The sequence below is a fragment of the Panicum virgatum genome, chromosome 3K (assembly GCF_016808335.1).
Source record: "Panicum virgatum strain AP13 chromosome 3K, P.virgatum_v5, whole genome shotgun sequence".
Lineage (NCBI taxonomy): Eukaryota > Viridiplantae > Streptophyta > Magnoliopsida > Poales > Poaceae > Panicum > Panicum virgatum.
Window position 1 is genome coordinate 246,059 of NC_053138.1, and position 27,709 is coordinate 273,767.

Below are 27,709 nucleotides of genomic sequence, written 5' to 3' on the forward strand. Positions count from 1 at the left end.
CTAGTAATTAGGAGGTCTTGTCTGAAGATCAATCAATCATTGTGCATGCTTATAAGCTGCTTATTGTTGATCCGAAGCAACAGAACATCGCAGGATGGTGCAGTACACTATGGAAACAAAAGGTGCTCTGTCCTGTTTTCCCTTGTGGCCTTGTGTTTTTTTTTCGTTTTCATATATACTAGCTAGCGCCAGGAATATAATGAATCACTGTTGGAGAACGGCTTATTAGTGCCGGTCACAGGACGTATTAGTGCCGGTCCCTGTGGCCGGCACTAAATGGCCGGCACTAACGTGACAGACGTTAGTGCCGGCTACTCTGACCGGCACAAACGTGCGTATGTTAGTGCCGGTCCGTAATACCAGCCGGCACTAACGTGCCCGACCCCGCCCGAGTCCTAACAGCAAAGTTAGTGCCGGCTGATATAACTAGCCGGCACTAAATGTTTTTTCTTCTTTATGTTTCTTTTCTTTTCGTTTTTATACGTATGGCTATGCGTATTTATACCGTATGTACTCTTTGCATTGCACAGTCTTATTAGAACAACATATTACACTAACATTATATATATATATATATATATATATATATTTGTCATGTATGGAACACTTAGGAGTTCAAAAGTACATGAGATATTATAAATTATTAAGCACATCAACTATAGTAACGTATCAACTTCCTCGTCGTCGGATCTTCTTGGGCGACGCTTATACGGAGATCGCCATGAAATTCGCCCTTAGGATTTATGACTTCATCGAGTAGAAATCCGCATATAGCTTCTTGAATTGCCCTGATCCGAGCGATTTCAATGAGTTCTTCTTTCATCCACATAAATTGTTTCCTTGGCCCTGTCTGCAACACTATGGACAAATGTGGGTTACGATATAGAATTTTTCTGATATTTATTGCGAATGACATTAGTAGCGAGAGTATATTCATACCGGAAAATCAGTCACCCAATGAAGAGGCTCGATTTCACCTATGGGCAAGCCTATGTGTTTGTGGAGGTAGCGACTCCATGCAGTATTTACCACCTCGATGATATCTTTGTACTTTGATTTATCTTGCCTTAGCGAGTCGTACACCAAGACCTTGTGCTCCTCAATCCGAATACAAAGCAATATCCAATGAAAGTTGTGCATATACATACGCATAACCAATTAATGTTGATTATAATAGTTATTAAATAGTATTATTAATACGAAGGGATTGAAAAAAAAGGCTAACAAAGAACGACTCACTGATGGTTGTATGGCAAGAGAATGAAGGGACACATGCTATTTTTACGCAACCCCCTGTATATAACATTGACTATGTCTCCAGGATTTTGCGCTAACGATTTCTCGTGTATAATATCGGGGTCGAAGAACCCGACGTTATGGAAGTTCTTCTTTCGGCAAATTTGAATTTTTGACCTACGGGACACAAGAAAAATGGGGATCAGTCAACACACAAGGCTAAAATAATGAAACGAGAGACAATACTTACATACACCATACACTGACGAGGGACTTGTGAAGGGCATCTTGATGGTATAAATCGTAAAGTGCTGCAAACTCGATATATACATCATCTCCCCCCACCGCCAGAAATGCTCATCTTTAATCCGAGCTGGGAACATCTCTAATTGATTAGCTTTAGATTGCACAGCATACTATTTGTGTAACTCGGCCATTCTCGTTGGTAGGAATGGTAGCAACTCTGGCCATATCAAAGGTTCACCAAGTACAAACTTTTTCTTGCCGCGGGCATTCTGTAGGGCCTCCCAAAGCAATTGAGCCCTTGTTAGATCAGTTTGCAATATCATCCCAGCCATGGTCAACGGATCTCTTGATTCATCGGGACATTCTTCACGCGGCACTATCAATGGAGGGATCGATTGTTTGGACTATGAGCGCTGCCAAACTCACCGTACGGATTCATTCCATCCGCACTTAGAGCAAATCTTATATTCCTTGGGTCGTTGTCAAATTGAGGATACTCTCGGTTAAGATTTCTCCACTGGGACCCATTTGCTGGGTGTCTGATCATGTGATCCTCCTTACGATCTTCTTTGTGCCACCACATCAACTTAGCGTTATCCTTGTTTTTGAAAAAACGCTTCAGACGTGGTATTATAGGGAAGTACCACACCAACTTTGCGGGAACTCTCTTCTTTACCGGCTGCCCATCAACATCACCTGGATCATCTCGCCTAATCTTATACCGCAATGCGCTGCAAACAGGACAAGCTTCCAAGTTCTCGTATTCGCCGCGATACAGGATGCAGTCGTTAGGACATGCGTGAATCTTCTGCACGTCCAATCCAAGAGGGCAAACCATCTTTTTAGCTTCGTATGTTGTTGACGGCAGTTCATTACCCTCAAGAAGCATGTTCTTTACAATCTTTAATAGCTCACCAAATCCCTTATCGGTGACACCATTAGTTGCCTTCCATTTCAGCATCTCCAGCGTGGTACCCAACTTCTTTTGCTCCGGTTTGCAACTAGGGAACAACGGCCTTTTGTGATCCTCCAATATCTTCTCGAACTTTAATGCCTCCTTCACAGTCTCACTGTCTTTCTGTGCATCAAGTAACGCCTGACCTAGCTCGTCGTGTGGCTCCTCTTGTGCAACATTTGCTTCACCCTCGTCCATTGGTTCATCTTGAAAGCCACCTGCTTCATGAACCCATGCCCAATCTGGAAGGTTGTTATCATCATCGGCATTTTCTTCATTATCTTCCATCATAACTCCAACTTTGTCGTGCTTGGTCCAAATGGTATAGTTACTCATGAATCCATTCAAGGCCAGGTGATTTCATAGAGTATCTCTTTTCCGGAATTCCTTTTTATTTTCGCAAATACTGCATGGACAACACATTAAACCCTTTGGCGTCCTATTTGCCATTGCCACCTTGAGAAAAGAATCTAAACCCTGAATCCACGCCGAGGTGCTCTGGCTGCCGTGCATCCATTGCCGGTCCATCTGTAATTAATTACCGTATAAAAACAAAAATCAATTCTACATATATCAAAACAAGTTAGTATGAAGTAATTCGAAAACAAATTGTAAATGTGTCATAGGCCACCTATCTAGTAAACCTAAAGTAAATAGCAAAATAAATTGACACAATAACATATACACATGTCACCATGAAATAATTCGAAAAAATCATTCTAAATATGTGATAGTCAAACTATATAGTAAACTTTCTCTAAAAAACAACAAATAATTCTACCTTGCTCAAATTAATGAACAAATTGATAAATCATGTTCATTTTCCCTCATCCTTAAAATTTTGCATAATAACATATAGACATGTTCCCATGAAATAATTCAAAAAAAATAATCTAAATGTGTCATACTCAAACTATCTAGTAATCCTTCTCTAAAACACAACAAATCAATTCTATTTTGTTCAAATTAATGAACAAATTGAAAAATTATGCTCATTGTTCCTCAACCTTAAAATCACTATTTTCTTTACCTAGAAAGCATGAAACGAAAGAATAAACACTGTGAAAGAAGAGTGGAAGAAGCTGCTAACCTTTAATGCACTTGGATGGGTGAAATCCTCACAAATTTTGGAGAAAATGGGCAGCACCTCCCCTCTAACACGCCATGGGAGAGAGGAGAAGCTCGGCCAAATGGATGGGTCGGGCTGGGGAAGAAGGGAGGGGACAGTATATACGGGGCAACTTAGTGCCGGCCAGTGAATTCAGCCGGCACAAACTGTAGACAGTTAGTGCCGGCTGGACCCTTAAGCCGGCACTAACCTGCACCTTGCCAAGTTAGTGCCGGCTGGAGGGTCCAGCCGGCACTAAATTGGCTGCTGACCGTTGGGGGTGACACTTTAGTGCCGGCTGGGGAGTCTAGCCGGTACTAACGTGACTGTGGTGTACTGTAGATGCACATTAGTGCCGGCTCCCTTGTGACCGGCACTAACGTGCTGGTACCGATAAGCGTTTCTCCAACAGTGAATGGCGCAGGAGTCGGGCCTTGGCTCCAAGCCTCCGACCCGAATTTAATTTGTTGTGTCATGCGAACTGGAAACAGATGTTGTTAAAATATACACAAGGCTGTTCGTTGTAGAGTCTGCGTCGCAGCTGCTGGTGGGCGTGCATGCGTGTCACCGTACCCCCTCACTTGTTCTTGTCGTCGATGCCATACCACAACTGGTGGACGGAGGTCTACTCTCCTTGCATTGATTGGACACCATGTATATATGACTACGTACAGATGTATAGCATTAATTCTTGCCTTGCCTCTACCTACAACTCTGGCCTACTGTTGCAATGCACGACAAATCCCTAATCTTGCTCTTGTCTTGGCCTTGTGCCACTCTTGACCTACTGCCGACTTAGGTGTCAGCTTTCCTCGTCATCTTCGTTTACTTGTCTTCCTTTGCTAGCTCTCGTAATCGCTAGTTAATTCGCAATCATTTTATGTTACTACATATATATATATATATATTGAGGATTTTATTAAAGCTAGCTATCAAGTATATATATATGGTGTATGTGGTCATGGTCGATAAATATAGTAAATGGAATGGAGAGATGAGATTCGGAGAGGTGACCACGTGAATGTCTAGAAAGACAATGCATATGCTAGTACAGATTACTAGAAGTATTAGAGCTATTGTGGTGTTTTTTTTATAGTAGAGCTATTGTGGTGTTAATTAGAGCTAGATTTAGCAGCGTAAAGTCTAAAGAGTGATCTGACTAGTTGTTAGACTGTATGTATGTGTGTGTGGAGGCCCAATGGCCCATGTATTATGTATATATATTTGTAGCCTATCAAGGAACAAGAAGAGTTCTAGAGTTTTCCAAAACATCATGGTATCAGAGCCGATGGCGATTCGAGCGGAGGCGGCGGCGGAGCGGGACGGCAGGGAGCGCGGGGTGCTGCACGCGGCGCTCGCGCCGCCGCTTAGGGACGCCAAGGAGGAGTGCGCGGCGCTGGGGGTACGCCTCGCGGCAGCGCGAGAGGCGCTCGGGCGCGCCGAGGCGGAGGCGGCACGCGAGGCGCGGGCGCGGGACGAGCCCAAGCGCCGGCGCGGGGAGGCGGCGCGGAAGATCGAGCTGTTGGAGAGCCAGGTAGAGGAGGACGTCGTGGATTCGGAGGGAGAGTGGGAGACGGCGACCGACTCGCAGGCGGCGATAGAGGCCAGACGCGGCGCCGCCGTGGCCGCCACCGATGGGTCCGAGGCTTGGGGGCTGGCGGCCAATAGGGAAGCGGGGCCGGACAAGCCGAAGCGGTCCTCGCTGAAGTGGTGCGACGGGGAGGTCGCGAAGGAGGAGCGAGCTGTGCTGTTGGGGCGTCTCGCAGCGGCGCGGGCTCGCTCGGGCGCGCCCAAGCAGAGGCGGCGCGCGAGGCCAGGGAGGTGGAATCGGCTGACTTCAGCATTGAGGAGGCCCCTGAGGTGGCGCTGGAGAAGTGCGACTCTCCGGCGATGAGCGCGATGAAGACGTGCATCAGGGCGCAGCTGAAGAGCTCGGTCGAGAAGGACAAGATGGAGGTGAATAAGACGCAAGCAGCGGCAGCTGAACAGGTGGCCGGATTACAGGCTGAAATTGTTGAATTGGAGACGCATTTGAAGGCTTTGAGGGCATTTGCTAGTACTGTCCAGTCCCGAAACAGAGTGTTGGAATTAAGCCTCAACGACAACAAGAAGAAAGGCGAGGTGTACAAGCAGCAGATGGAGGTGAAGCTTTGTGAGCAAATGAAGGAATTGGAGAGTCTGAGTAAGGTGGATCAGAAGCACAGCGCATTGTTCACTGAAATGGCTGGACTCCAGAGTGAGATTAACCAGGAAAAGGCCAAGGTAGAGAAGATGGCAGAGTATTTCACAGCGAAGGAACTGGTGGAGTTGGCTCAAATATTTTTGGCGAAGAGCTCAGAACTATTGTCAGATTCAATTAAATCAAAGGAGATAGCGACAATCCTGGGTAATGTTGTCAGTCGTGCTCATCCTGACAAAGGTATGTCTTGTGCAAATTGGATACTAGATTCAGGTGCATCTAGACATGTTACGGGTACATTAAGTGAATTTGCATCATATAGTTCTTTCCCTCCCACACGTAAAGAGACTATTCAAACTGCTGATGGAACTGCTCAGCCTATTAAAGGTGCCAGGACAGTCCAGTGCACTCCGTTAATAAATCTGTCATCAGTTTTATATGTCCCCTCCTTTCCTGTTAATCTGGTGTCCTTAAGTGCTTTGGTGGATCATATGGATTGTCGCGTGACTCTCGATCGAGAGAATTGTTTAATTGAGGATAGAAAGACAGGGAAAATGCTCGGTAGTGGTGTAAGACGTAATGGTCTATGGTTCCTGGATAGGAGAGAAGATACCTCGTGCACTGCTTTGACAGCTGCTATGGGTGAAAATGAGGCTAAGGTGATACTAGAACATTGTCGACTAGGACATTTGTCATTTGATACCATGGCCAAAGTATCCCCAGAGATCATGAGCCAGGTGGATAAAAGAAAACTTGTTTGCGATGCATGTGAGTATGGAAAGCATATAAGATCAGTATATGTAAGCAAAGGGCTTCGGAGCATATCTCCTTTTATGCTTATCCACTCTGATGTTTGGACATGCCCAGTCATCTCAATTAGTGGAATGAAGTATTTCGTAACATTTATTGATTGCTATTCTCGAATGACTTGGATATATCTTATGAAGCAGAAGAATGAGGTTCTTAAATGTTTTCGTGATTTCTGCTCACTTATTGGGAATCAATTTGATGCTCGGGTTAAGGTACTAAGGACAGACAATGGAACAGAGTATGTGAACAATGAGTTTGAAAGTTTTCTATCAGCTCAGGGAATATTGCATCAAACCACATGTCCTGATACACCTCCGCAAAATGGAGTAGCTGAAAGGAAAAATCGCCATATCTTGGAGGTTGCGCGCTCACTCATGTATACTATGAATGTGCCAAAGTTTTTATGGAGTGAAGCAGTGATGACAGCAGTTTATTTGATCAATCGTACGCCTTCGAGATTGCTTGGGTGGAAAACTCCTTATGAGATGTTAAGAGGAGTGAATGAGTTCATTATTCCACCTAAGGTATTTGGGTGCACTTGCTTTGTCCGGGACCATAGACCTTCGGTGGGTAAGTTGGATCCTCGAGCAGTGAAATGCATATTTGTGGGTTATTCATCAAGTCAAAAGGGGTATAAGTGTTGGTGTCCCACTGAACGTCGTCTATTTATAAGTATGGACGTGACATTTAGGGAATCAGAACCTTATTATGGTGAGAAGACTGATTTAAGCTCCTTGTTTGAACTTGGTGATCTGAGCATAAATCAGGATGATCGAGAGGGGGAGAACCATGATGTCATAAGTAGTCCAATTGAGCAAAATCAAAGGAGAATGGAAGCAGTGATTATTGGCTCTACTCCTCAACCAAGAATGGAGACAATGACGAGTGACTTGGATCCAACTCCTTGTCAAGAGGACAGTTCTGTAGGTGAGAATCCCCGATATAAGGGCCCATTGAGAGTGTATAAGAGGAGGACGCGTACATCTCGAGAAGAAGTTCCAGGAATAACTCCTGAATCAGCAACCCCTCAAGAGATTGTTGATGTGTCATCAACCTCTTCGACTGAGATTGAAGAATCTGGTTTGGATGATTTGCCCATTGCATTACGGAAAGAACCACGAGCTAAGGCTGGTATGCCTCCACCAAGGTATGGATTTGAGCATGACATCAGTAACTATGTCTCTTATGCGTCATTGTCCCCTGCATATAGAGCATTTGTTGCGTCATTACAGTCTGTAGTAATCCCTAAGGACTGGAAAGAAGCAAAGCATGATCCTAAATGGCGAGAAGCTATGTTGGAGGAGCTGAGAGCTCTTGAAAAGAATAAAACATGGGAGTTTGTAAAACTGCCCGAGGGGAAGAAAGCTGTTAGCTGCAAGTGGGTTTTCACTGTGAAGCAAAACCCAGAAGGAAAGGTGGAGAGATATAAAGCAAGGTTAGTTGCAAAAGGATATAGTCAGACATATGGAATTGACTATGATGAGACATTTGCACCGGTTGCAAAGATGAGCACTGTTAGAACATTGATCTCTTGTGCTGCAAACTTTGATTGGCCATTGCACCAACTGGATGTTAAGAATGCATTCTTGCATGGTGATCTTCAAGAGGAGGTGTATATGGAGATTCCTCCTGGTTTTTCAAAACCTGAGGCAGTCGGGAAGGTTTGTAGACTGAAGAAATCTTTGTATGGCCTCAAGCAGTCTCCACGAGCATGGTTCGATAGGTTCAGACGTGCTTTGTGTGGAATGGGATACAAACAATGTAATGGGGATCACACCGTATTCTATCAACACTTTGGGCGGCGCATTGTAGTTCTGAATGTATATGTGGATGATATCATCATCACAGGTGATGATGAAAAAGAAATTAATCACCTAAAGAAAATTTTGAGTAAGGAATTTGAGGTGAAGGATCTTGGTCAACTCAGGTACTTTCTTGGCATTGAGATTGCTCGTTCTCCGAAAGGTATAGTCATCTCACAAAGAAAGTATGTATTAGATTTACTTAGTGAGACTGGCATGCTTGGTTGTCGGCCTTTATCAACACCTATTGATCCAAACCACAAGTTATGTGCTGAATCTGGTGATCCTGTGAATAAAGAGACCTACCAAAGGCTTGTGGGAAGACTCATCTACTTATGTCATACAAGACCTGATATTTCTTATGCTGTGAGTGTTGTAAGCCGTTATATGCATGATCCAAGAAGTTGACATTTGGATGTGGTTTATCGGATACTACGATATTTGAAGAGTAGTCCTGGAAAGGGACTTATGTTCAAGAGTCATGGTCATCTAAATATAGAAGGTTATTGTGATGCTGATTGGGCAAGCTGTCTTGATGATAGGAGATCGACTTCTGGCTATTGTGTCTTTGTTGGTGGAAACTTGGTGTCATGGAGGAGCAAAAAAACAATTAGTTGTGTCTCGTTCAACAGCTGAAGCTGAGTATAGAGCTATGTCTCTTGTGGTAAGCGAGATGTTGTGGGTAAAGAATCTTCTATCAGAGTTGAATGTGTTGAGAAAAGGTCCATTGAGAGTTTGGTGTGATAACATATCATCAATCAATATTGCAAATAACCCAATTCAGCATGATAGAACGAAGCACGTGGAGATAGATCGTTTCTTCATCAAGGAAAAATTGGATGATGGAACTATAGAATTAAGATATGTAAACTCTGGAGGTCAAATAGCGAATAGTCTAACTAAGGGCTTGGGAGGAAAAGATTGTAATGTTGCATGTGACAAGATGGGAATGATAGATATCTATCACCCATCTTGAGGGGGAGTGTTGGACTGTATGTATGTGTGTGTGGAGGCCCAATGGCCCATGTATTATGTATATATATTTGTAGCCTATCAAGGAACAAGAAGAGTTCTAGAGTTTTCCAAAACAACACTAGTATTCCATCCCTGCTAACATAAGGTCAACTACTCAACTCCCAACGTGCATGGGACTAAAAGTCCTGTTCAAATGGTAAAACAAACCTGCTCTAGAGTCTAGGTGTAGGGCACCGCTATATATTGGTTCATCTCAAATGGTCAATATATTCCTCAAGAAATTTACAATCTGTCTTGTGTGTGACAGTGTTTGAAGTATGAAGTGATGCTTAGAATATGCATTAGAGGCAGCTGCTGCGTGGACTGAAAGGTGAAGCAAGGTAGTAGTATATATCTCCATGCCACAACTGACAACTGTGCTGTGCTGATTGGGAAATATATAATGAACGCGTACACCAATTTTTAGCTTTGTTTGTTGTTTCTAGTACTGTAGTTAATTGAGGAGAGATAGAGCAGACTACTTGATCGATCGGTTGTTGTATGTATGCTTGCTTGCTGTCGACCAATCAATCTTCTCGTTGCTATAGCTGCTATATACAGACAAAGAAGCCATGGAACCATACACACTGCGTGCCCTAGCTACCACTACAGCTAGCCCCTATACACATGCTTAGAAAGGTCATTAGCTGATAGATCAGCATGACAATGCAATACTAAACACAAATAATTTATCATGTTTGTCGTGACCCGCTAGTTAGCGGAGGCTTTATTTGTTCCTCTCTGGCTCTATAAAAGAGGAGGCTATGCACCCGGCAGTCTCCCCCTCTTCTTTCCTTCCATCCCTTTGCAATTAGATAATCATCATCCATCCTCTTTTCACTGCACGCTCGCTCTAGAGCCCTGCTGTGAGGTTGGCATCCATGGCCGGGAGCGGGAGCAGCAGCAGCAGCAGCAGCAGCAGCTCGTCGCCCTGCGCATCGTGCAAGTTGCTGCGGCGGCGGTGCACCCAAGAGTGCGTGTTCGCGCCCTACTTCCCTCCTGAGGATCCTCACAAGTTTGCCATCGTCCACAAGGTCTTTGGCGCCAGCAATGTCAGCAAGATGCTTCAGGTACATACGGTCTTTACCGTCTGCTTGCATCCATCCATTATACTGAATGTGCAGTGCATCACTGCATCTCAAAGCTAGCGCAGCAGGCAAATTAAACTAACGCATGCATCCCCTCCATTTTTCGTAACTTGGGTCATCAGGAGCTGCCTGCTCAGCAGAGGGCGGATGCGGTGAGCAGCCTGGTGTACGAGGCCAACGCACGGATGAGGGACCCGGTCTACGGCTGCGTCGGCGCTATCTCCTACCTCCAGCAGCAGGTTTCCCAGCTCCAGGTGCAGCTCGCCCTTGCCAAGGCCGAGATCCTCTGCGTCCATGCAACTGCTTCATCATCACCATCATCGCCATCGCAACAACGTCAGCAGCAGATCATGGAAAGCGAGGCTTATGTTAGTAGCTTGCTCATGCAAAATACCCTGATGAACAGCAGTAGTGCCGCTCATCATCAGCAGCAGATGTTGGGCAGCAGCTTGGGTTCCTCGGGGAGCACTGCAACTGCTGCAATGATGCTGCAGGAGGCGTGCCTCAAGAAAGAGTCCCTCTGGGCGTGAACTTATATTTCTGCCCACTTCTGTTATTTTCCGAAAAGATGGGAAATTGATACATACAGGCCGAGATAATTGGGGCATCACATGAGCATCATAACCTCTCCATTTTTACTCAAAGCTAGATTAAGAGTTAATAAGGCAAAACCGATAGATCTGCTTGTAAAGATAGATCAAACCTTTTTTTGTTGAGAGTCAGAGATGTGAATACAGTACATACGCGTGTGTTTGGATTCACATGGTATGCACAGTCGGATTGTTCGTCGTGGCCAACTGGACAATAAGCATCACGCAGAGCCTTTTTCAAACCAGGCCGAAACTGGATGACTGCTACATACCTACCTACTAGATTCCTAAGCTTTCTGCGCAAGACGTGTGTCCCTTCATCTGCTGGGCTGCACAAGCTAAGGGCTTACCAGCTGGCTTCACAGATATTCTACCTGTCCTATTGTACTTGATAAATGCATGCCAAGGAAGTAGAATAACTGGAGATCTTAAAATACTTGGGGGTGCTCCCATCGATTCATCAAGAATCATCAAAACAAAAACCTAATTTGTTTCTTAATTTGCTAAAATAAGGAAGTGAGTTGCAAGTAGCTTTGATGGATCTGTTTTAAATGATTCGTACGTGGAGGCTAGGTGCTTTTACTATTTATATATATTTTGGCAATGATTGGCTCGGTTTTGATATTGTCAAAGTTGCAACCTAAGGTGCATGCATGCATGAGGAAGTGAAATCTAGGACAAACATATAAGAATCAGTTGTAGACCCCACAGTGTTTGCATATATGGATTCACCTTGGGGTAGAGTTCTTGGCTTTTTGTTTGATCAAAACTTTTCATGTTTGTTTCCATACGAAATTATTTTTAGTTGTGTACTAATCACAATGCGCTATTTATGAACAGTAAAAATCATTTGCTCATAATCGACTCATTTAAATGCAAGTTTAGGAGTTATTATAACGTATTTTTATAATGGTATAGGTGGGTCATTTAGATAAATATTAGAGGATTAGTTTAGATTATTTTTTATATGGCAGAGGTGAGTAACTTATATATAAATTTGGGGGTTACTTTCAGCCATATTCATAATGACAATGGTAGGTAATTATTTAGAAAAGTACCATAGATCTGCAATTTTTTTTTCGAACCGAGGCCTTAACCCCATTTCCATTAACAAGAACGGAAATACAAGCGTTCGCGCCCCCAGCGGGAGGGATGAGGGGAAAAGTCTACGGAACGCGTCCTATCCTGACTTGATTCAAGCACAGGTAAAGAACGGCAGACAGGGAACCTAGATTCCCAGGCCCCGGACTGCAGACAGAGTGAACACAGTTTTAATGTATTACAGAATACAGACTTAGAAGCTAGGGAAAGCAACACAAAAGTGCTTGCAGACTTCGGGCATGCGAACAAAAGATAACTGAAGCTCTTCAGACACTCTTCCAGACATTGTTCTCCAGCTTCAATCACTCCTCGTCGTTGTCGCCATCGTCGCGGACGTCCGGTGGAGCAGTCAGTTGAAGCAGCGGCATCGCCTGTCCTTGCTACGACAGAGCTCTGTACGCGTAGGAGAGAAGAACCCTCACACCGTCCTCCAGCATCCCTTGGAGCTCCGCGTTGTAGAGTCCTGCCCAGTAATTCATAAAAGCACAAAGCATGTAATATGATTTCAGCAGAGTTTTTTTTATCATTTTTTCTGTCAAAACAAGCCCTATTTCGGCATTTCCAAATAGCCCAGCAAACCACTGCAAGACCAAAGGTGTGGAAAGTTCCACCACTCGGCATACACCTTTGAATCCAGTCTTTATATTGAGCAAGCCCCCGTGGGGTATTGTCGGCTCCCAAACACCTGCCAATCACTTAGATCTGCAATTGGCTATCATGATTAGAAGTATCTCGAGTAGATAGTTAGATGTTTCTGATTTTATAAGAATTTTTAAGATCTCTCTATTTCTCTAGCGTGTCTAGTGAGGATTAGCATGGAGGTTAGTAATAGTAAGAGGCAGACAATGGTTCTTGTTTGGTCCTATGAACTGCAACTAACTTCATTGCGAGGACGCTCGCACCCTGCTGTAAGTAGCATATGTAGTTGTTGACAGAGAGCATTGCATTGGACCCTAGCTAGCTAGTGCATGCAACACCTGAGTCCGAGAGTGATCTAGTAATATTTACCAAGACCAATGATGATGACGGGTGGTTAATTTAAACTAAAACACACGGGGAACAAATTAAAACGTCAGTCAACTGCTAAACTCAACCCTTTGTCCTTTCTACTGCATTTTTATGGTGCACACATGACCATGTTGCGACATTCTTCATTGTTTACAGTACCAAATAAGACTGGCAAGTAGTAATGGGCCTGCCTTGGCAAAAGACATATATATTGGCTTGCTCAGAAAGAAGCGGGCCTGCTTAGAGCATGTATGCATATCCTTGTGTGGGTCGTTAGGGCTCTGAATAGTCCTTGAAGATCTAGATATATGGCAATGACACTGTTCCATAAAAAAAAGATATATGGCATTGTTTCTGAACAGCTAGCTGCATCATGCATCTACTGGACTAACAAAGCTTATTATTGTCATTTCGCACCAGTAGTGTAGTAGGCCTGTATTACAAATTAGGAGCAGTACTTGGCGTCTTGGCCTTGGCCGTCCTAGCTTGATACCCAGTTGCCTTCCATTTCTTGAATAGTTAGCGGAGAGGAATTCCAGGAGCTGCAGCTCTTTGAAGCCATGCATGCATGCGTATCTTGATTGATACTGCAATGCTCAGAATGTTAGTGGGAACAGCAGTAATCAATGTTTGACGCCCATTGTCCACACATATCGTCGGTGGATTAAAAGGATTCGATGCTGATGAATAAAGTTTCTGAGTCCCACAAATTGATCTGTTAGTTATTATTGGGACCAATTAAATGACATGGTTGGTGACACAGGTGGTTGAGGACCAATTCCGTCGTCCTTGTACACTACTGCCGACGACTGCCCAAGATGCATTCCAGAACATTCAGATGCAACATCCGCCGACAATCAGTGACTTTTAGTGCGTTGCAAATTGTAGTAGCAACCTAGCTTCCAGATCCCAGTGTATTTGGTGGAGGGTCAAAACCAAAGCTTCCCTCTATTTATGCTAACATTCAGTGCATGTTTCGTCAATATGGCAATAATATATAATGCAAATGTTCCAACTAATACGTGCCTTAAACTGCTCGCTCATTCATGCTTCAATCTTACACTTTTCACATGGACTGTTATTAATTCAGGAACGAGAGCACAGCTACAAGCGTCCGAATAATACTGGTTGCACGGCTTCTTTTTGGACTTGTAACGGAAGCAACTTGTGCCTGATCCTGCAGGGAATCATGCATTCGGTTGCAACAACAGACTGCTACAGGGGGTCTCTCTGCAGTTACTGAAGGGGCACTCTCCCACTGACATGCGGGCCCCACGGGCATGGGACCTTCCAAGGCTCAATCAGCTGGTGTACAATGCAGTAATAGTTGTACCATCCTGCAACCCTGAAAAGCATGCTTTTGCCCCCCAAAACCTTTTTGTAGAATGCTGCTGCTGATTGTTCATGCTTCTCTTACCTGTAGGTACCTGGTAGAATAGCAGTATCTACTGAATATTAATAAAATATCTCTTTATCAAAAAAAATTTTGAAAATGCAAAAGCATATCAGATTGACACCACACATATATTATCACTCATCAGCCAAGCATTTCTCATCTAGATAGACCCCACCTGGATAGGACAAGATACTCCATAAAGCAAACGTGACCGCAGGATTTCACTTAGCCTTTTTTTGGCATTTTGAACCACTAAGGCCTTGTTTAGTTCTTTACGTGTTTTTGAAGCATACAGACACACATTTGAAGTATTAAATGTAGACTAATAACAAAACAAATTATAGATTCCGCCTGTAAACTGCGAGACGAATTTATTAAGCCTAATCAATCCATCATTAGCAAATATTTGTTGTAGCATCACATTGTCAAATTATGGCGCAATTAGGTTCAAAAGATTCGTCTCACAATTTACACGCGAACTGTGCAATTGGTTTTTTATTTAATTTTGTCAATATTTAATACTCCATGCATGTGTCCAAACATTCGATGTGATGTTCTTGAGCAAAAAAATTTGATCTAAACAAGGCCTAATTTCTTTCTATGCTGAAGGAAGAGGATGCAAAAGGTCATTTTAAGATCCAGCAGGAAACCAAATCAAAGCTAGAATATGTTGTTTTGTGATATGTCATTTACCTCTAGGTACTTGCATCAGGTCAAAATAATCATAGTGCCTCCAAACAAATGCAATAGTGATGGAAAGGAACGCAAAGAAAAAGCCACGGCTAATCATTGATGGTGTTTGCACAAAGCTACATTTTTCAGCACCCTACTCTTTAAAGGAATTCACACCGCACCGTGTGGAAATGAGATGCACTCCGACATCACTTATTTGTAATTTTGTATTGACGCACAGATAGACCATAGAATAGGGGAGACAAGCTATGAACCACACTTTTCTGAAGAAAGATTGACGACAGAAGCTACTCCCAAGATGACGGTGCTCCATGCTCCGGTTGGAGTGAGGAGCATCGTGAGCTTCCTAGTGGCCTTCTTCATCGTTGCCAGCTCCATCGTCTTCCTCTTCGACAGAGGTCAGGAAGCGCAGGTGCAAATGGTGGTCGATCATGGACACCAAGAAGTGAAGGAGAAGGCGGAAGCTGGGCTCCTTGGAGGGTCAACTGAGGCCGCCGACACCAGCAAGGAGGAGTGCAACTGGTCAAGGGGGCAGTGGGTTTACGACAATGTGTCCCAGCCATTGTACTCCGGGCTCAAGTGCACCTTCATCTTCCCTGAGGTGGCTTGTGAAAAGTATGGCAGGAAGGATTCCATGTACCAGCACTGGAGATGGCAGCCTCATGGATGCGACATTCCAAGGTAGGATACAATTACAGATTTCCCAGGTATTTTAGATATGTTCTTGTCAGTCCAAAAGTTCCAGCATGTCTTAAGCTGCAGTACCAGAGAAATGAGCTCTGTCAGTATCAGAGTCAAGGATTTTCCAAGGGTAGTAAATGTTTTTTTTTTTGTTTCATGGAAGCAGAAAAACATACAGCTAATAATCTGTTAACTGAATATAAGACAGAGGATAGTAGTGCAGAGAGAGAGAAAAAAAGCTATTACTTTGAGGTTGCAAAACTGATCTGATTATTACGGTTGTTCGCTAGAGGCCAACAAGAAACTAAACATGTAAGAGAACTAATTGACAGTGAAATGTCAGACGCGAGGAAAACTTGTACCTACCTTTTATTGTATTACCTGTACCATCTCATGAGCCTGTAAACTAAAGAGGATCATACATATATCTGGCACAACTTACTCTGCGTGATATTCATGACATGATGTTTGAATTTTACCGGCCTGCTTTCCGGAACAGATTCGATGCCATCAGGTTGCTTGAAAGGCTGAGGAACAAGAGATTAGTGTTTGTGGGTGACTCGGTGAACAGGAACCAATGGGTTTCCCTGGTGTGCATGGTGGAGGCTTCAATACCTGATGACAGGCTCAAGACGCGCATCTTCAATGGCTCTCTCATCTCCTTCAAGGCACTGGTATGTATAGGCTACACAAACCAACAATAATTCTGGTTAACCGATATGAACGCACTCTAATTATTTACAGGAATACAATGCAACGATAGATTTCTACTGGTCACCGTTGCTGGTGGAGTCCAACAGCGACAACCCCATTATCCACCGGGTGGACTACCGGATCATAAGGGCTGACAGAATCGAGAAGCATGCCAGTGTCTGGAGGGATGCTGACATCATTGTCTTCAATTCTTATCTATGGTGGAGGAAGCAGAATGATGACATGAGGATGAAGGTCATGTAAGTGCATTATTTCTTCCCTTCCTTCTCCTATTAAATTTACACATATACCAGGTAAAAAAACATCTTAGAGGATCATAAAAAACAAAATATAAACCAACAAAGTCTCAATGAATTGGGTAACCATTTTGTATCTGCATGCAGGTATGGTTCATTTGAAGATGGTGATGCCAGGTTAGATGAAATGGAAATGATGGACGGATTCGAGGTAGCTATTAAGAAACTAACGGAATGGCTTGGTGAGTATATTGACAAGAACAAGACTAGAATCTTTTTCGCGGGATCATCACCAACACATTTCCGGGCTAGCAACTGGGGTGGGGAAGACAGCAACAAGTGTCTGAATGAAACAGAACCGATCTACAGAGTCGGATACAAATCCGCAGATTACAGCTTGATGGCCATGGCGAAGTCGTATTTTGAGAGATTAGAGGCAAAAGGTATACATGTTGAGATACTGAACATCACAGAGCTGTCTGACTACCGCAAGGATGGGCATCCGACGGTGTTCAGGAAACAATATGTTGCTCTGACGAAAGAGCAGATTGCGAAGCCAGCCAGCTACGCGGATTGCACGCATTGGTGCCTCCCCGGCGTTCCTGATGTCTGGAACCAGTTCTTATACGGCTACCTCATCATGTACAAATGACAAAAATATATATACCACTGCACATCTAGAGATAATTCAATTAGGGTGCTCCAGGTCCGCGTCTGAATTCTCTTGCTCTCATCGATTTCGTGCCTCTTTATAGATCATCATCAAAAGTTAAAAGTATGCAAGTTCCAGTTTGTTTTGCAGACGCTGCTGGTGAGGGTCAGCGATAATGTGACCGCAGGCATTTGTACTCATGTGCATGTGTGCACAGTAGGATGGGATCCCTGAGTTTGTTCGTCGACAACTGGACATGAAGCATCACGAAAGCCTTTTTCAAATGCACGCCCAAGTTGCATCACTCTGCCACATCCAAATGGATCGGAAGACCTGATCGAGTACCTCAGTCCCTCACCTACTAGATTCCTAAGCTTTCTGTAAGATCGACGTGTGTCCTACTTTGCTCTGCTGGGTTGCACAAGGCCTTGGCCTTGTTTGCTTCACGCTAGGGTTTCCAGTGCACACAAGTCGAGAAAAGAATCTCACATGTATGGAGTAGTAAATAAAGTATATTTGTAAAACTTTTTTAGGGATGAGTATAATTTTTCGCGACGAATCTAATGACGGCAATTAATCGGTGATTGGCTACAGTGATGCTACAATAACTATTCTCTAATCACGCGGTCAAATGTCTCATTAGATTCTTCAGGATTTCTAGCACGAGAGTTCTGGAGTTAGTTTTGTAAATTGATTTTATTTAACACCATAATTAGCAGTTAAAGTTTCCTAGTACACTCTAGTGCAGGAAACCAAACAAGGCCCTTACCTGGCTTAACAAAGTACTTGATAAATGCCAAGCCATCTGAATAACTGGATCTTAAAACACTTATGTGCTCCGAGTCATCCACTACTAAAGAAATAATTTACTGCAACTTTTTTTAAATAGCTCCAAAACGGGCAGGAATTCCAATCACCTCGGTTAATGGTAAGAATTAACCGAAGTGGTTAAACAAATCATCTTGCAAAATCGACTAACCGAGGCGGTCACCATTAAAATGACCGTCTCCGTTAATAATCTTATTTTGAGAGGCGGGCCACTTATAGAGGCCGGCTCGGTTAATAGATCGAGCCCAATAGAAACTCATACGAGCCCAGTTGCTGAGAAGAGTATATAACTGAACCAAATCTTAACCCCCTCTACTAGCCACACCTCCCTCCACTCACTCCCTTCCCTCCCGCGCATCTCTCTCTCTCTCTCCCTCCCTCTCTCTTTCTCTTTCTCTCCCTCCCCCTCCCTCCTCTCCCGCGCGGGCTACGGCAGCAACTGCGCGGGCGGCCGCAGTAGCGGAGCGGTGCTCGGCGGCTGCGGCGAACCGCAACAGCGCCGAGGTGCTCCTCCTCCACGGGCTGGATCTAGTACCGTGGACACCAGATCCGCGCGAGTAGGGGCTGGATCTGGCCTCCCCCGGCGCGACGGCAACGGCCTCCCTTGTGGATGGGCTCGGTGGGCTCGTGGATGGGCTTGGCGGGCCTGTCCAAGGGCTTTCTATTTTTTTATTTTCCTATTCGATTAACCGAGGCGGGCAGGCAATCACCTCAAAAAATAGGTCATTTACCGTGATCTTCGGTCCAAGGCGGTGGCGAAAAACATCACGGTTAATAGTTTTGCCCATCTCAGTTAATAGTTATTGTAGTAGTGATCAAGAACCAACAAATACAAACCTAATTATGTGCTTCTTTGTTCAAAAAAGAATTGAGTTACAATTGATTAATAGTCCCATCATGGTCTGATTTTGACTGATGCAATAGTGTTTTGTGAGAAAAAATAAATTGAAATAAGCCGAAAGCAGACAAGCCGAAGAGAGGGAGATAATAACTCGTAAAGAACTCAACTAATGGTTGGGACATCATTAATTAATGGTAGCAAGCAGCATGCCGTCGGTTGGATTAACAAAGGATTGAATAATGCCACCGTACGTGCGTGCGTGCGTGCGCGTTGCTGTGACTTAACATTACTGGAAACTGTACTGTTGTGTGATTAAGCAACCATCAGCCCGGTCTAAAACGGCAATTAGCACCTGATCGATTGTATTAATTTGCAGCAGAGAACTGGAAACGCTGCATCATCTATGGATTCAATCATTCAGATAGCTAGAGGCTAGAGGGATATCGGAATTATTATTGTCGGCCGGGCCGTGCCGTGCCGTGTCACCAACGCTGCATACATGTAGGTTTGGCGAGGTTGTAGAGGGATCAGGCTGGCATACACTTGATTCACACTAGACTAGACAACAGTACCTTTTTTGCTTGTCGTACGTCCTCGACTCCTTGTAACCTTGTAGATCATCAGAGGTACTAGTAGGTCCCGTGTGGTCGACTACCTTAATTATTCTCAGACTTTTTTTTGACTTGAGAGCACCGATATTGATGTTCGCTAGCTGTGGGTGGATGCATGCTGTTAAGTTCTTCCAGCCGACGACGACCTGGCTCTTGAGGTCATAACTCTATGCATGCCAATGATGGATTGAGGCACAGGACTGCTGCTGTGCTGCAAAGCTAAGCTTCAAGATATTCGACATCACATTCACAGTACAAACAGAAGCTGGACGATCCACACAATATGCAGCGCAGCATCCAGTTCCGTGACACCTGGCCAGCGCGTAAAAATTAAATCTTGGCAGTTCGATCGATCATCAGTGACACAAATTAAAGCGCGAGTTCAAATAATTATCTATTGCGTGCCTTGTCAGCCGCCAATATATAATTTTTTTAGATAATGGATAAAATACGTCCAGATACGCACACAGCCCAATTATTATAACGTTTATGAAAAAGAGCAACACTTGTTCACAAATAAAAACAACGAACTAGCACATCCTATATAAGTGCTTCCATCCATCGTTAGCCTGCTCCAACAAGACCATCTCAATTCTAGTGCTCAACGATGATAGTAAGTTCTTGTTGTGCTCATCACGCTGCAACTGCGCCAAAAAAAACGTAGCCAGTACGTTCCCATGAAAATAACCTGCAGAATAGAGTTATATTTAATTATATAAAAAATAATGTCATTGCTGGTATTTCAGATGGCCCAGCATAGAGCTGCGACCCCAACCCAAATCAAATCACTAATCTCAATATTTTGATTAGAGAGCCAAGAACCAAATAAATGTCTAATGGATTTGGGTTGAGTTAGACCCGTAGCAAGATACACCATCCTCCAAACCATTCTAGCATAATGACAATCTAGGAACAAATGTTGGATTGATTCATCCAAATTACAGCCAATACATTTCTGGCTGCCTTTCCAATTTTTCCTAGAAAGATTGTCTTTAGTTAAGACCACCTCTTTTTGTAAAAACCAGAGGAAAATCTTAATCTTTAGAGGAACCTTAATCTTCCAGATTTCCTTATGTCCGAAAGGGGTATGAGTATTAATTAAATGCAGATACATAGAGCGGACCATAAATAACCCAGATTTGGTTAAGTTCCAGCTGAAAGAATCCGACCCATCCACTAGATTAAAAAGGTGCTATCTGTGCTACAAGATTAGACCAGTCTCTCAGTTTAGGTCCCAGCAACGTTCTCTTAAAAGAAATATTAAGAGGTTGAGAAGCCATAATTTTGGCCACCGTCGCATGTATCTAAAGGGATATTCTCCAGCATTACAACTAAATAGGGTGGTATATTCATCTTCCATCTCTTTAGCAGCACCATAGCAGAAGATTTCACTCTTGTGGAAATTAATCTTTAACCCAGACAATTGTTCAAAGGCACAAAGCAAAAGTTTCATATTTTTTGTTTGTTTTAGGTCATGATCAAGAAAAATGATGGTGTCATCCGCATATTGGAGAATAGATAGACCATCATCAACTAAATGAGGAATGACCCCCACTTATTTGTCCATCGGACTTTGCTCTCTTAATAATGAGTGCAAGCATATCAGCCACGATGTTAAATAAGATTGGAGACATCAAATCCCCTTGGCGTAATCCTCTTTTAGTTTGAAAGTAAGGACTAATATCATCATTGACTTTAATCCCTACGCTTCCTCCCGTAACCATTTCTTCAATCCATCTACACCATTTTGAAGAAAATCTTTTCATGCGTAGAATTTGTTGGAGAAATGATCACTTTACTTTATCGTAGACTTTTTTTAAATCAATTAGACGTATGTACTAGTGAATCTTTACATGCAAGCGTCTCTATCCTATCCAGGACTGGACAGCATCATATAATGGTCGTACCGAGTGCGTGCATCATGCTCTCTTCCTGGGCTTGTGCATGCGCCTGATCAGATTCCTCCTCAGAGAACCAAGAACCATGTGCCCAGCAACTAGCAGGAACGAATCCCATGGTACAACACCTAGGCTAGCTGCTTGCTGCTACTGTCTCTCTCTCTCTGTGTGAACAGCTCTGCTGTTAGTAGCCTTCTAAGGCTCGCTCACCCCATCTACTGCAAACCAGCAATCATTGTACTCATCTCCAACCTTGCAACCAGATGCTGCTCCACTGAATGCTGCTGGCCTGCTGCTCATCATCCACGCTTTTCAGATCTACTGCACCTGCCACAAGGAATTTTTCTGTAAATGGCCGGACGGAATCAGAAGAATGACTGAAAGCAGTATAAATAATGCAAAGCTCAACACACCCGAGCCTTTTCATTACAGAAATACAGACTAGACCGCATTGGTTGGGACAGAATACCAAACAAAGCAACTATCACCACACAATTTCACCTAACCCTTTATTTGGTCTCTGAATGCACTCATTTAGTCCTTTGCTCAAACAAGAAAACGCACAAGAAGGCTACTATTTATTTAGCACCGAGTAGGGCCATTTCACGTTTCATCACTGAACCAAATTGATGAAAGAATGTTAGGAGGATCGTGATGTGGCATTTGCCTCTAGGTACCAGATCAGAGTACCATTAAATAGCAGTGGTGCCACCACCAATTGCCTTTCATTATTGTTAAATCTGAACGTGCCTTTTGGCCCAAGAAAGATTGAATAGAAAGGCAAATCGAAGGCGTGGCCAATAATTACTTTAAAAGAGATTGCAGGTGCTGGCGCGGCACCAATGATCATCCATCGGTCTATCAAAATCAAATTCAGATCTCCATGGTTCGTAAAATAACGATCCCAGTGCCACCATGCTAAAAAAAAAACAGGTACATTTCTTTACAATGAATCATTCAGAAAGGCTGGGTGACTGGGTCGTCAGTGCATGCCGTCTGTGCACTCATTAAAGTAAAAAATAGTTTGTGATACATTCCTAAAAAAGTAACCCATGTCATGGATGAATAAAAAAATGAAATAAAATATGGCAGGTGGCTAAATTGACTCTGATTGACTCACTGATAGCCAAGTTGACCATCACTACTCCAGCACCGTACCCCTCATCATCGCCGGTTCAACGTGTGCATCACCAACAGTTCGGATACCGTGGGATTTAACTCAACGGTGATGGGTAGGGTATCACCATTGGTTCTAGAACCTGCGGTGGTGCCATTAAAATAACAAAAAGAAAAAGCGCCTCATGCCTCATGCCCCACGCACCGCCGCAGCCACACCCGGCACACACCGGCAGTCGCGCGCTGCCGCGGCCACGCCCGGCGACAGCCGCACGCCTCCGCCGCTACCGCAGCCACGCGCCGCCGCGGCCTAGCTCGCCCAGCTTCAACGGTGGTAGTTTGAATCAAACCGGCGGTGACGGGCCACTGCCCGCCAGATAGAACAGATCACTTGGTTCCACGAGGAATAACATTTTTATTATGATGCTAAGACAAAATACATATACATATATATCTATTTAGAAAAGTACATATATTGTTACAATATATTACAACCAAACACCAAGAGAAATTATTGTTAGGTTTCATGCACCAACCAGATGAACCCAAAAGCTTAAGCTATTGGGAGGAGGTGGGCAATTCACTAATACTTCACAACACTCCCACTCACATGCAGCCGGAACAAGGCGCAAATGTGGAAACAAAGAAGAGAGCGGAGGACTTAAAAGATGCCTCTACCAAGACTCGAACTCGAGACCTCTGGTTTTGATACCATGTTAGGTTTCATGCACCAACCAGATGAACCCAAAAGCTTAAGCTATTGGGAAGAGGTGGGCAATTCACTAATACTTCACAACAATTATGATTGCTACTTTCAGCTGGGTTAGTCTTCTGGAACATTGGTGGACTTTGCTTTGCATTAGTGGCTTAATGACTTCAAGTGTAGTTTATTGATTGTCAAAGAAACATGCAAAACATGTTATTTTTTTCCTGGCAATCAGCTTTTTAGTTGCTTAATTCACAAACTCCGTCTTTTTTATGTTTCTTTAATGACCTGCAGTTTATGTTTCTTTTTTAGTTCCCCACAGCTTTTTAGTTGCTTAATTCACAAACTCCTGTGCTTCACTTCATTTTTTATTTCATCCTTTCTATATCATGTTTGGTGTGATACTGTGGTGGATTGACAGGATTGTCGGCAACAGAAACCAGCACTTGGACCTCCTCGCATATTTTATTCCCTTTTGCCTTTAAACAAAGTTAGAACACGCTGCTCATATGAGAAAAAAGCATGGGATCAATTTAGTTGGTGATTTGCAAATTCAGACTGACTATAAATCAAACTGTAAACTGATATTCAATTGTCTAAGTTTCAGCATTGAAAAAGACTAACTGAGCCTGCTCTTTCTTAGTTACCAAATGGCTCGCTCGATTATTCAGAACAGGTGGATGCTAGCATGCTACCTCTCGTTATGTGGTTAGCTCAGGGGTCACTGGCCAGTTTGTTTGATTGGTACCAGACCTGGGTCACTAAGCCATGTGCAAGTCTAGTACCCCCATTGCAGAGAAGAGAGGTACACCACAAAAGAGGGGAGCCAAGCTAAGCACCACACTTTTCTGAAGAAAGAATGAAGACAGAAACCACCCCCAAGATGACGGTGCTCCATGCTCCGGTTGGAGTGAGGAGCATCGTGAGCTCCCTTGTGGCCTTCTTCATCGTCGCCAGCTCTGCCACCTTCTTGCTTGACCGAGGCCAGGAAGCACAAGTTCAAATGGCGGTCGAGCATGGACGCCAAGAAATGCAGGTGAAGGTGGAGGCTGGACTCCAAGAACCAGCGATGAGAGGGACTACTGATGCGGGCGATGCCGGTGAGCAGGAGTGCAACTGGTCGAGGGGACGGTGGGTGTTCGACAACATGTCCAGGCCATTGTACTCTGGGCTCAAATGTACTTTCATCTTTCCTGAGGTGGCTTGCGACAAATATGGAAGGAAGGATATCATGTATCAGCACTGGAGATGGCAGCCTCATGGATGCGACCTTCCAAGGTATGATGACTACATGCTCCCGAAGTATTTTTAGCTCAATTTTGTTGTTGTCAACCCAAAAGTTCCAGAATATCTGAAGGTGCAGTTCTAGAACAATAAGCGCTTTTAGTATCGCAGTCAAGAATTTGCAAGGATATTTTTTCTTTTGTTTTTTATGGAAGCAGTAAAAAACTCAATTGATCTGATTGAAACAAAAGAAAGAATTCTATACAACACAGAAGAAAAAGATAAAACTTATTTAAGATTGAAAAACTGATCTAATTATGATTGTTAGCCACTTAGCGAGGCAAACAACAAACCAAATTTGCAAGAGAAATAACTGACAGTGAAAGATCAAAACCGAGAAAAATTCTACCTGCTTCTTATTTTATTATCTGTACCATCCTGTAAGGGTAGAAAGGAGATCATATCCCGAATAACTTACTCTGCATGGTAGGAAGACATGATGTCTGATGTCAGGATTTGCCATGTCAATACAGATTCGATGCCACCAAGCTGCTTGAAAAGCTGAGGAACAAGAGATTAGTATTTGTGGGCGATTCAGTCAACAGGAACCAATGGGTTTCTCTGGTGTGCATGGTGGAAGCCTCAATACCTGATGACAGGCTCAAGACGCGCATCTTCAATGGCTCACTCATCTCCTTCAAGGCACTGGTATGTTTTCCTTCACAATTCTACAGGCCACAGAAATAAATATTTCAGTTAACCGATATGAAAACATAATCATTTCAGGAATACAATGCAACAATAGATTTCTACTGGTCACCACTGCTTGTGGAGTCCAACAGCGACAACCCAATAATCCACCGTGTGGAGTACCGGATCATAAGGGCAGACAGAATTGAGAAGCATGCCAGTGTCTGGAGGGATGCTGACATCATTGTCTTCAATTCTTACTTGTGGTGGAGGAAGCAGAAGGATGACATGAGGATGAAGGTGATGTAAGTACAATTCTTTCCTTCCTACTCAACAGGGATCACGCTGTCAGTGTTGCATGTCAGAATAGTTATGAGAACTAACAAAATGGAATAAAAACTAACAAGTCTAAGGCGCAAGCGCAATGGATTTGTTAACATAATTTGTATGTACAGGTATGGCTCATTTGAAGATGGAGATGCAAGGTTAGACGAAATGGAAATGATTGATGGTTTTGAGATAGCTCTCAAGAAACTTACTGAATGGCTTGGAGAGAATATTGACAAGAACAAGACAAGAATCTTTTTCGCAGGATCATCACCTACACATTCCTGGTAAGAGAGATACCCTTGCATTATTCATAACTACTAGTACATTAGCTACATCTCCATGATATCAGGTGGTTTTCTTGGTGGAACTGATGAAAGATATATGTGTATTTTCCAGGGCTAGCAACTGGGGTGGTGAAGACAGCAACAAGTGCCTCAACGAAACGGAGCCGATCTACAAAGTTGGATACAAAGCCGCAACTACAGATTACAGTCTGATGGCCAAGGCTAAGTCATATTTTAAAACATTGGAGCCGAAAGGCATACATGTTCAGATACTGAACATAACAGAGCTGTCCGACTACCGCAAGGACGGGCATCCTACTGTGTTCAGGAGACAGTTTGTTCCTCTGACAAAAGAGCAGATTGCGGACCCAGCCAGCTATGCGGATTGCACACATTGGTGCCTCCCCGGCGTTCCTGATGTCTGGAACGAGTTTTTATACGGCTACCTCATGTACAAATGATACACCATGCCAGATTTTATCCCCCCAACATATATAATGTACAAATGACATACTGCATCTAGATTAGGCTGCTTTACTTTGTGCAGAGAATGGCTGGCCCCAACACATTTACATGCAGAGACAGATAAAAGGGTCTGTCTGTGTACCATCTCACTAAATCACAGAAGGAGACACTCAAAGTGAACAGTGTATAGCAGTGTGCTATTTGTTTTCATCTGACAGAGCAACATAACTCTGCAAATTTTAACAAAAGTTTACCATGAAAAAGAACAACTCATCTTGAGAGTGAAACACTGTCATAAACGTCTCTAAAATTCAATTCATTCAGACTGGCAGGCAGGCAGGCAAGCAAGAAAAAACTACACATTGGAGAGGTGGATCAACGAGAGAAGAGCGACCTGAACAATAAGGGCTCAAGTCACTGAACCAGCTGCAGGTTCCACGCTCGCCGGCAGCATACGGCACCGCGGAGGGGTAGACGACGCCACCATCGCGCGCAGGCCCACCGCCAAGCGCACCGCCATGGCTACTTGGATAAGCTGCCGGCCTCCGCCGCCGTGGAATGGGCATCGGTGGAAGCTTTGGGTTAGCTGCCGCCGCATATCCAGGCCATGGGCTTACGGGCTACGATCTGGTCATTAATTTGCCGTTAGGGCCCAATATGCAGCCAAAGTTATGCTGGGCCACACATGAATAATTGGCAGTCATGCGTCTGTCTATCTTGTTAGGCCTGGCGATCCAGAGATTACCCGTATACTAAAATCAATCTCGGGATCACCAATACAACAACAATATAGCTTTTTTTCCCAAGCAAATTGGGGTAGGCTAGAGATGAAACCCAAAAGAAATAAAGGTCATAGTTCAGGCACATTGATAGCTAGTCTCCAAATGCTCCTATTCAAAGCTATCTCTTTAGAGATATTCCAATCCTTAAGGTCTCTCTTAACCGACCCATCTCAAGTCAGTTTAGGTCTACATCTAACCCTCTTTACATTATCGACCCGCTCAAGAACCCCACTACGCACCGGCGCCTCAGGAGGCCTCCGTTGGACATGTCCAAACCATCTCAACCGATATTGGGTAAGTTTCTCCTCAATTGGTGCCACTCCGACCCTATCCCGAATAGCTTCGTTTCGGACTCTATCCCTCCTTATGTGCCCGCAAAACCACCGCAACATCCGCATCTCTGCTACACTCAGTTGTTGGACATG

At 43.8% G+C, this 27,709-nt stretch overlaps 3 protein-coding genes and 1 long non-coding RNA gene across 5 annotated transcripts; 3 read left to right on the forward strand and 1 right to left on the reverse strand.

The window, feature by feature from the left end:
- Positions 1-9,914: 9,914 nt before the first annotated feature.
- On the forward strand, positions 9,915-11,199 carry LOC120696504 (LOB domain-containing protein 12-like). The gene is made up of 2 exons (XM_039979437.1): positions 9,915-10,420; positions 10,561-11,199. Exons 1-2 carry the CDS (start codon positions 10,232-10,234, stop codon positions 10,966-10,968), a joined length of 597 nt encoding a protein of 198 aa, XP_039835371.1. The 5' UTR covers positions 9,915-10,231; the 3' UTR covers positions 10,969-11,199.
- A 4,109-nt stretch (positions 11,200-15,308) lies between these two features.
- On the forward strand, positions 15,309-18,073 carry LOC120696507 (protein trichome birefringence-like 34). Of its 2 annotated transcripts, XR_005684202.1 has the most exons (5): positions 15,309-15,907; positions 16,407-16,581; positions 16,652-16,860; positions 17,005-17,563; positions 17,648-18,073. XR_005684202.1 is itself a non-coding variant. In XM_039979441.1 (4 exons), the coding sequence occupies exons 1-4, from the start codon at positions 15,525-15,527 to the stop codon at positions 17,507-17,509; spliced, it is 1,272 nt and encodes a 423-aa protein (XP_039835375.1). In that variant the 5' UTR covers positions 15,309-15,524; the 3' UTR covers positions 17,510-17,576. The 2 variants fall into 2 exon arrangements, 1 of the variants encoding a protein (XP_039835375.1); XM_039979441.1 differs by lacking the exon at positions 17,648-18,073 and having other exon boundaries at positions 17,005-17,576.
- A 3,490-nt stretch (positions 18,074-21,563) lies between these two features.
- Positions 21,564-25,824, reverse strand: LOC120696508. The gene is made up of 3 exons (XR_005684203.1): positions 25,685-25,824; positions 25,212-25,461; positions 21,564-22,014 (listed from the first exon to the last, which is right to left on the reverse strand). It is a non-coding gene; the product is annotated as an uncharacterized LOC120696508 (long non-coding RNA).
- On the forward strand, positions 24,239-26,712 carry LOC120696506 (protein trichome birefringence-like 34). The gene is made up of 5 exons (XM_039979439.1): positions 24,239-24,787; positions 25,267-25,441; positions 25,520-25,728; positions 25,879-26,037; positions 26,150-26,712. Exons 1-5 carry the CDS (start codon positions 24,369-24,371, stop codon positions 26,496-26,498), a joined length of 1,311 nt encoding a protein of 436 aa, XP_039835373.1. The 5' UTR covers positions 24,239-24,368; the 3' UTR covers positions 26,499-26,712.
- Positions 26,713-27,709: the final 997 nt, after the last annotated feature.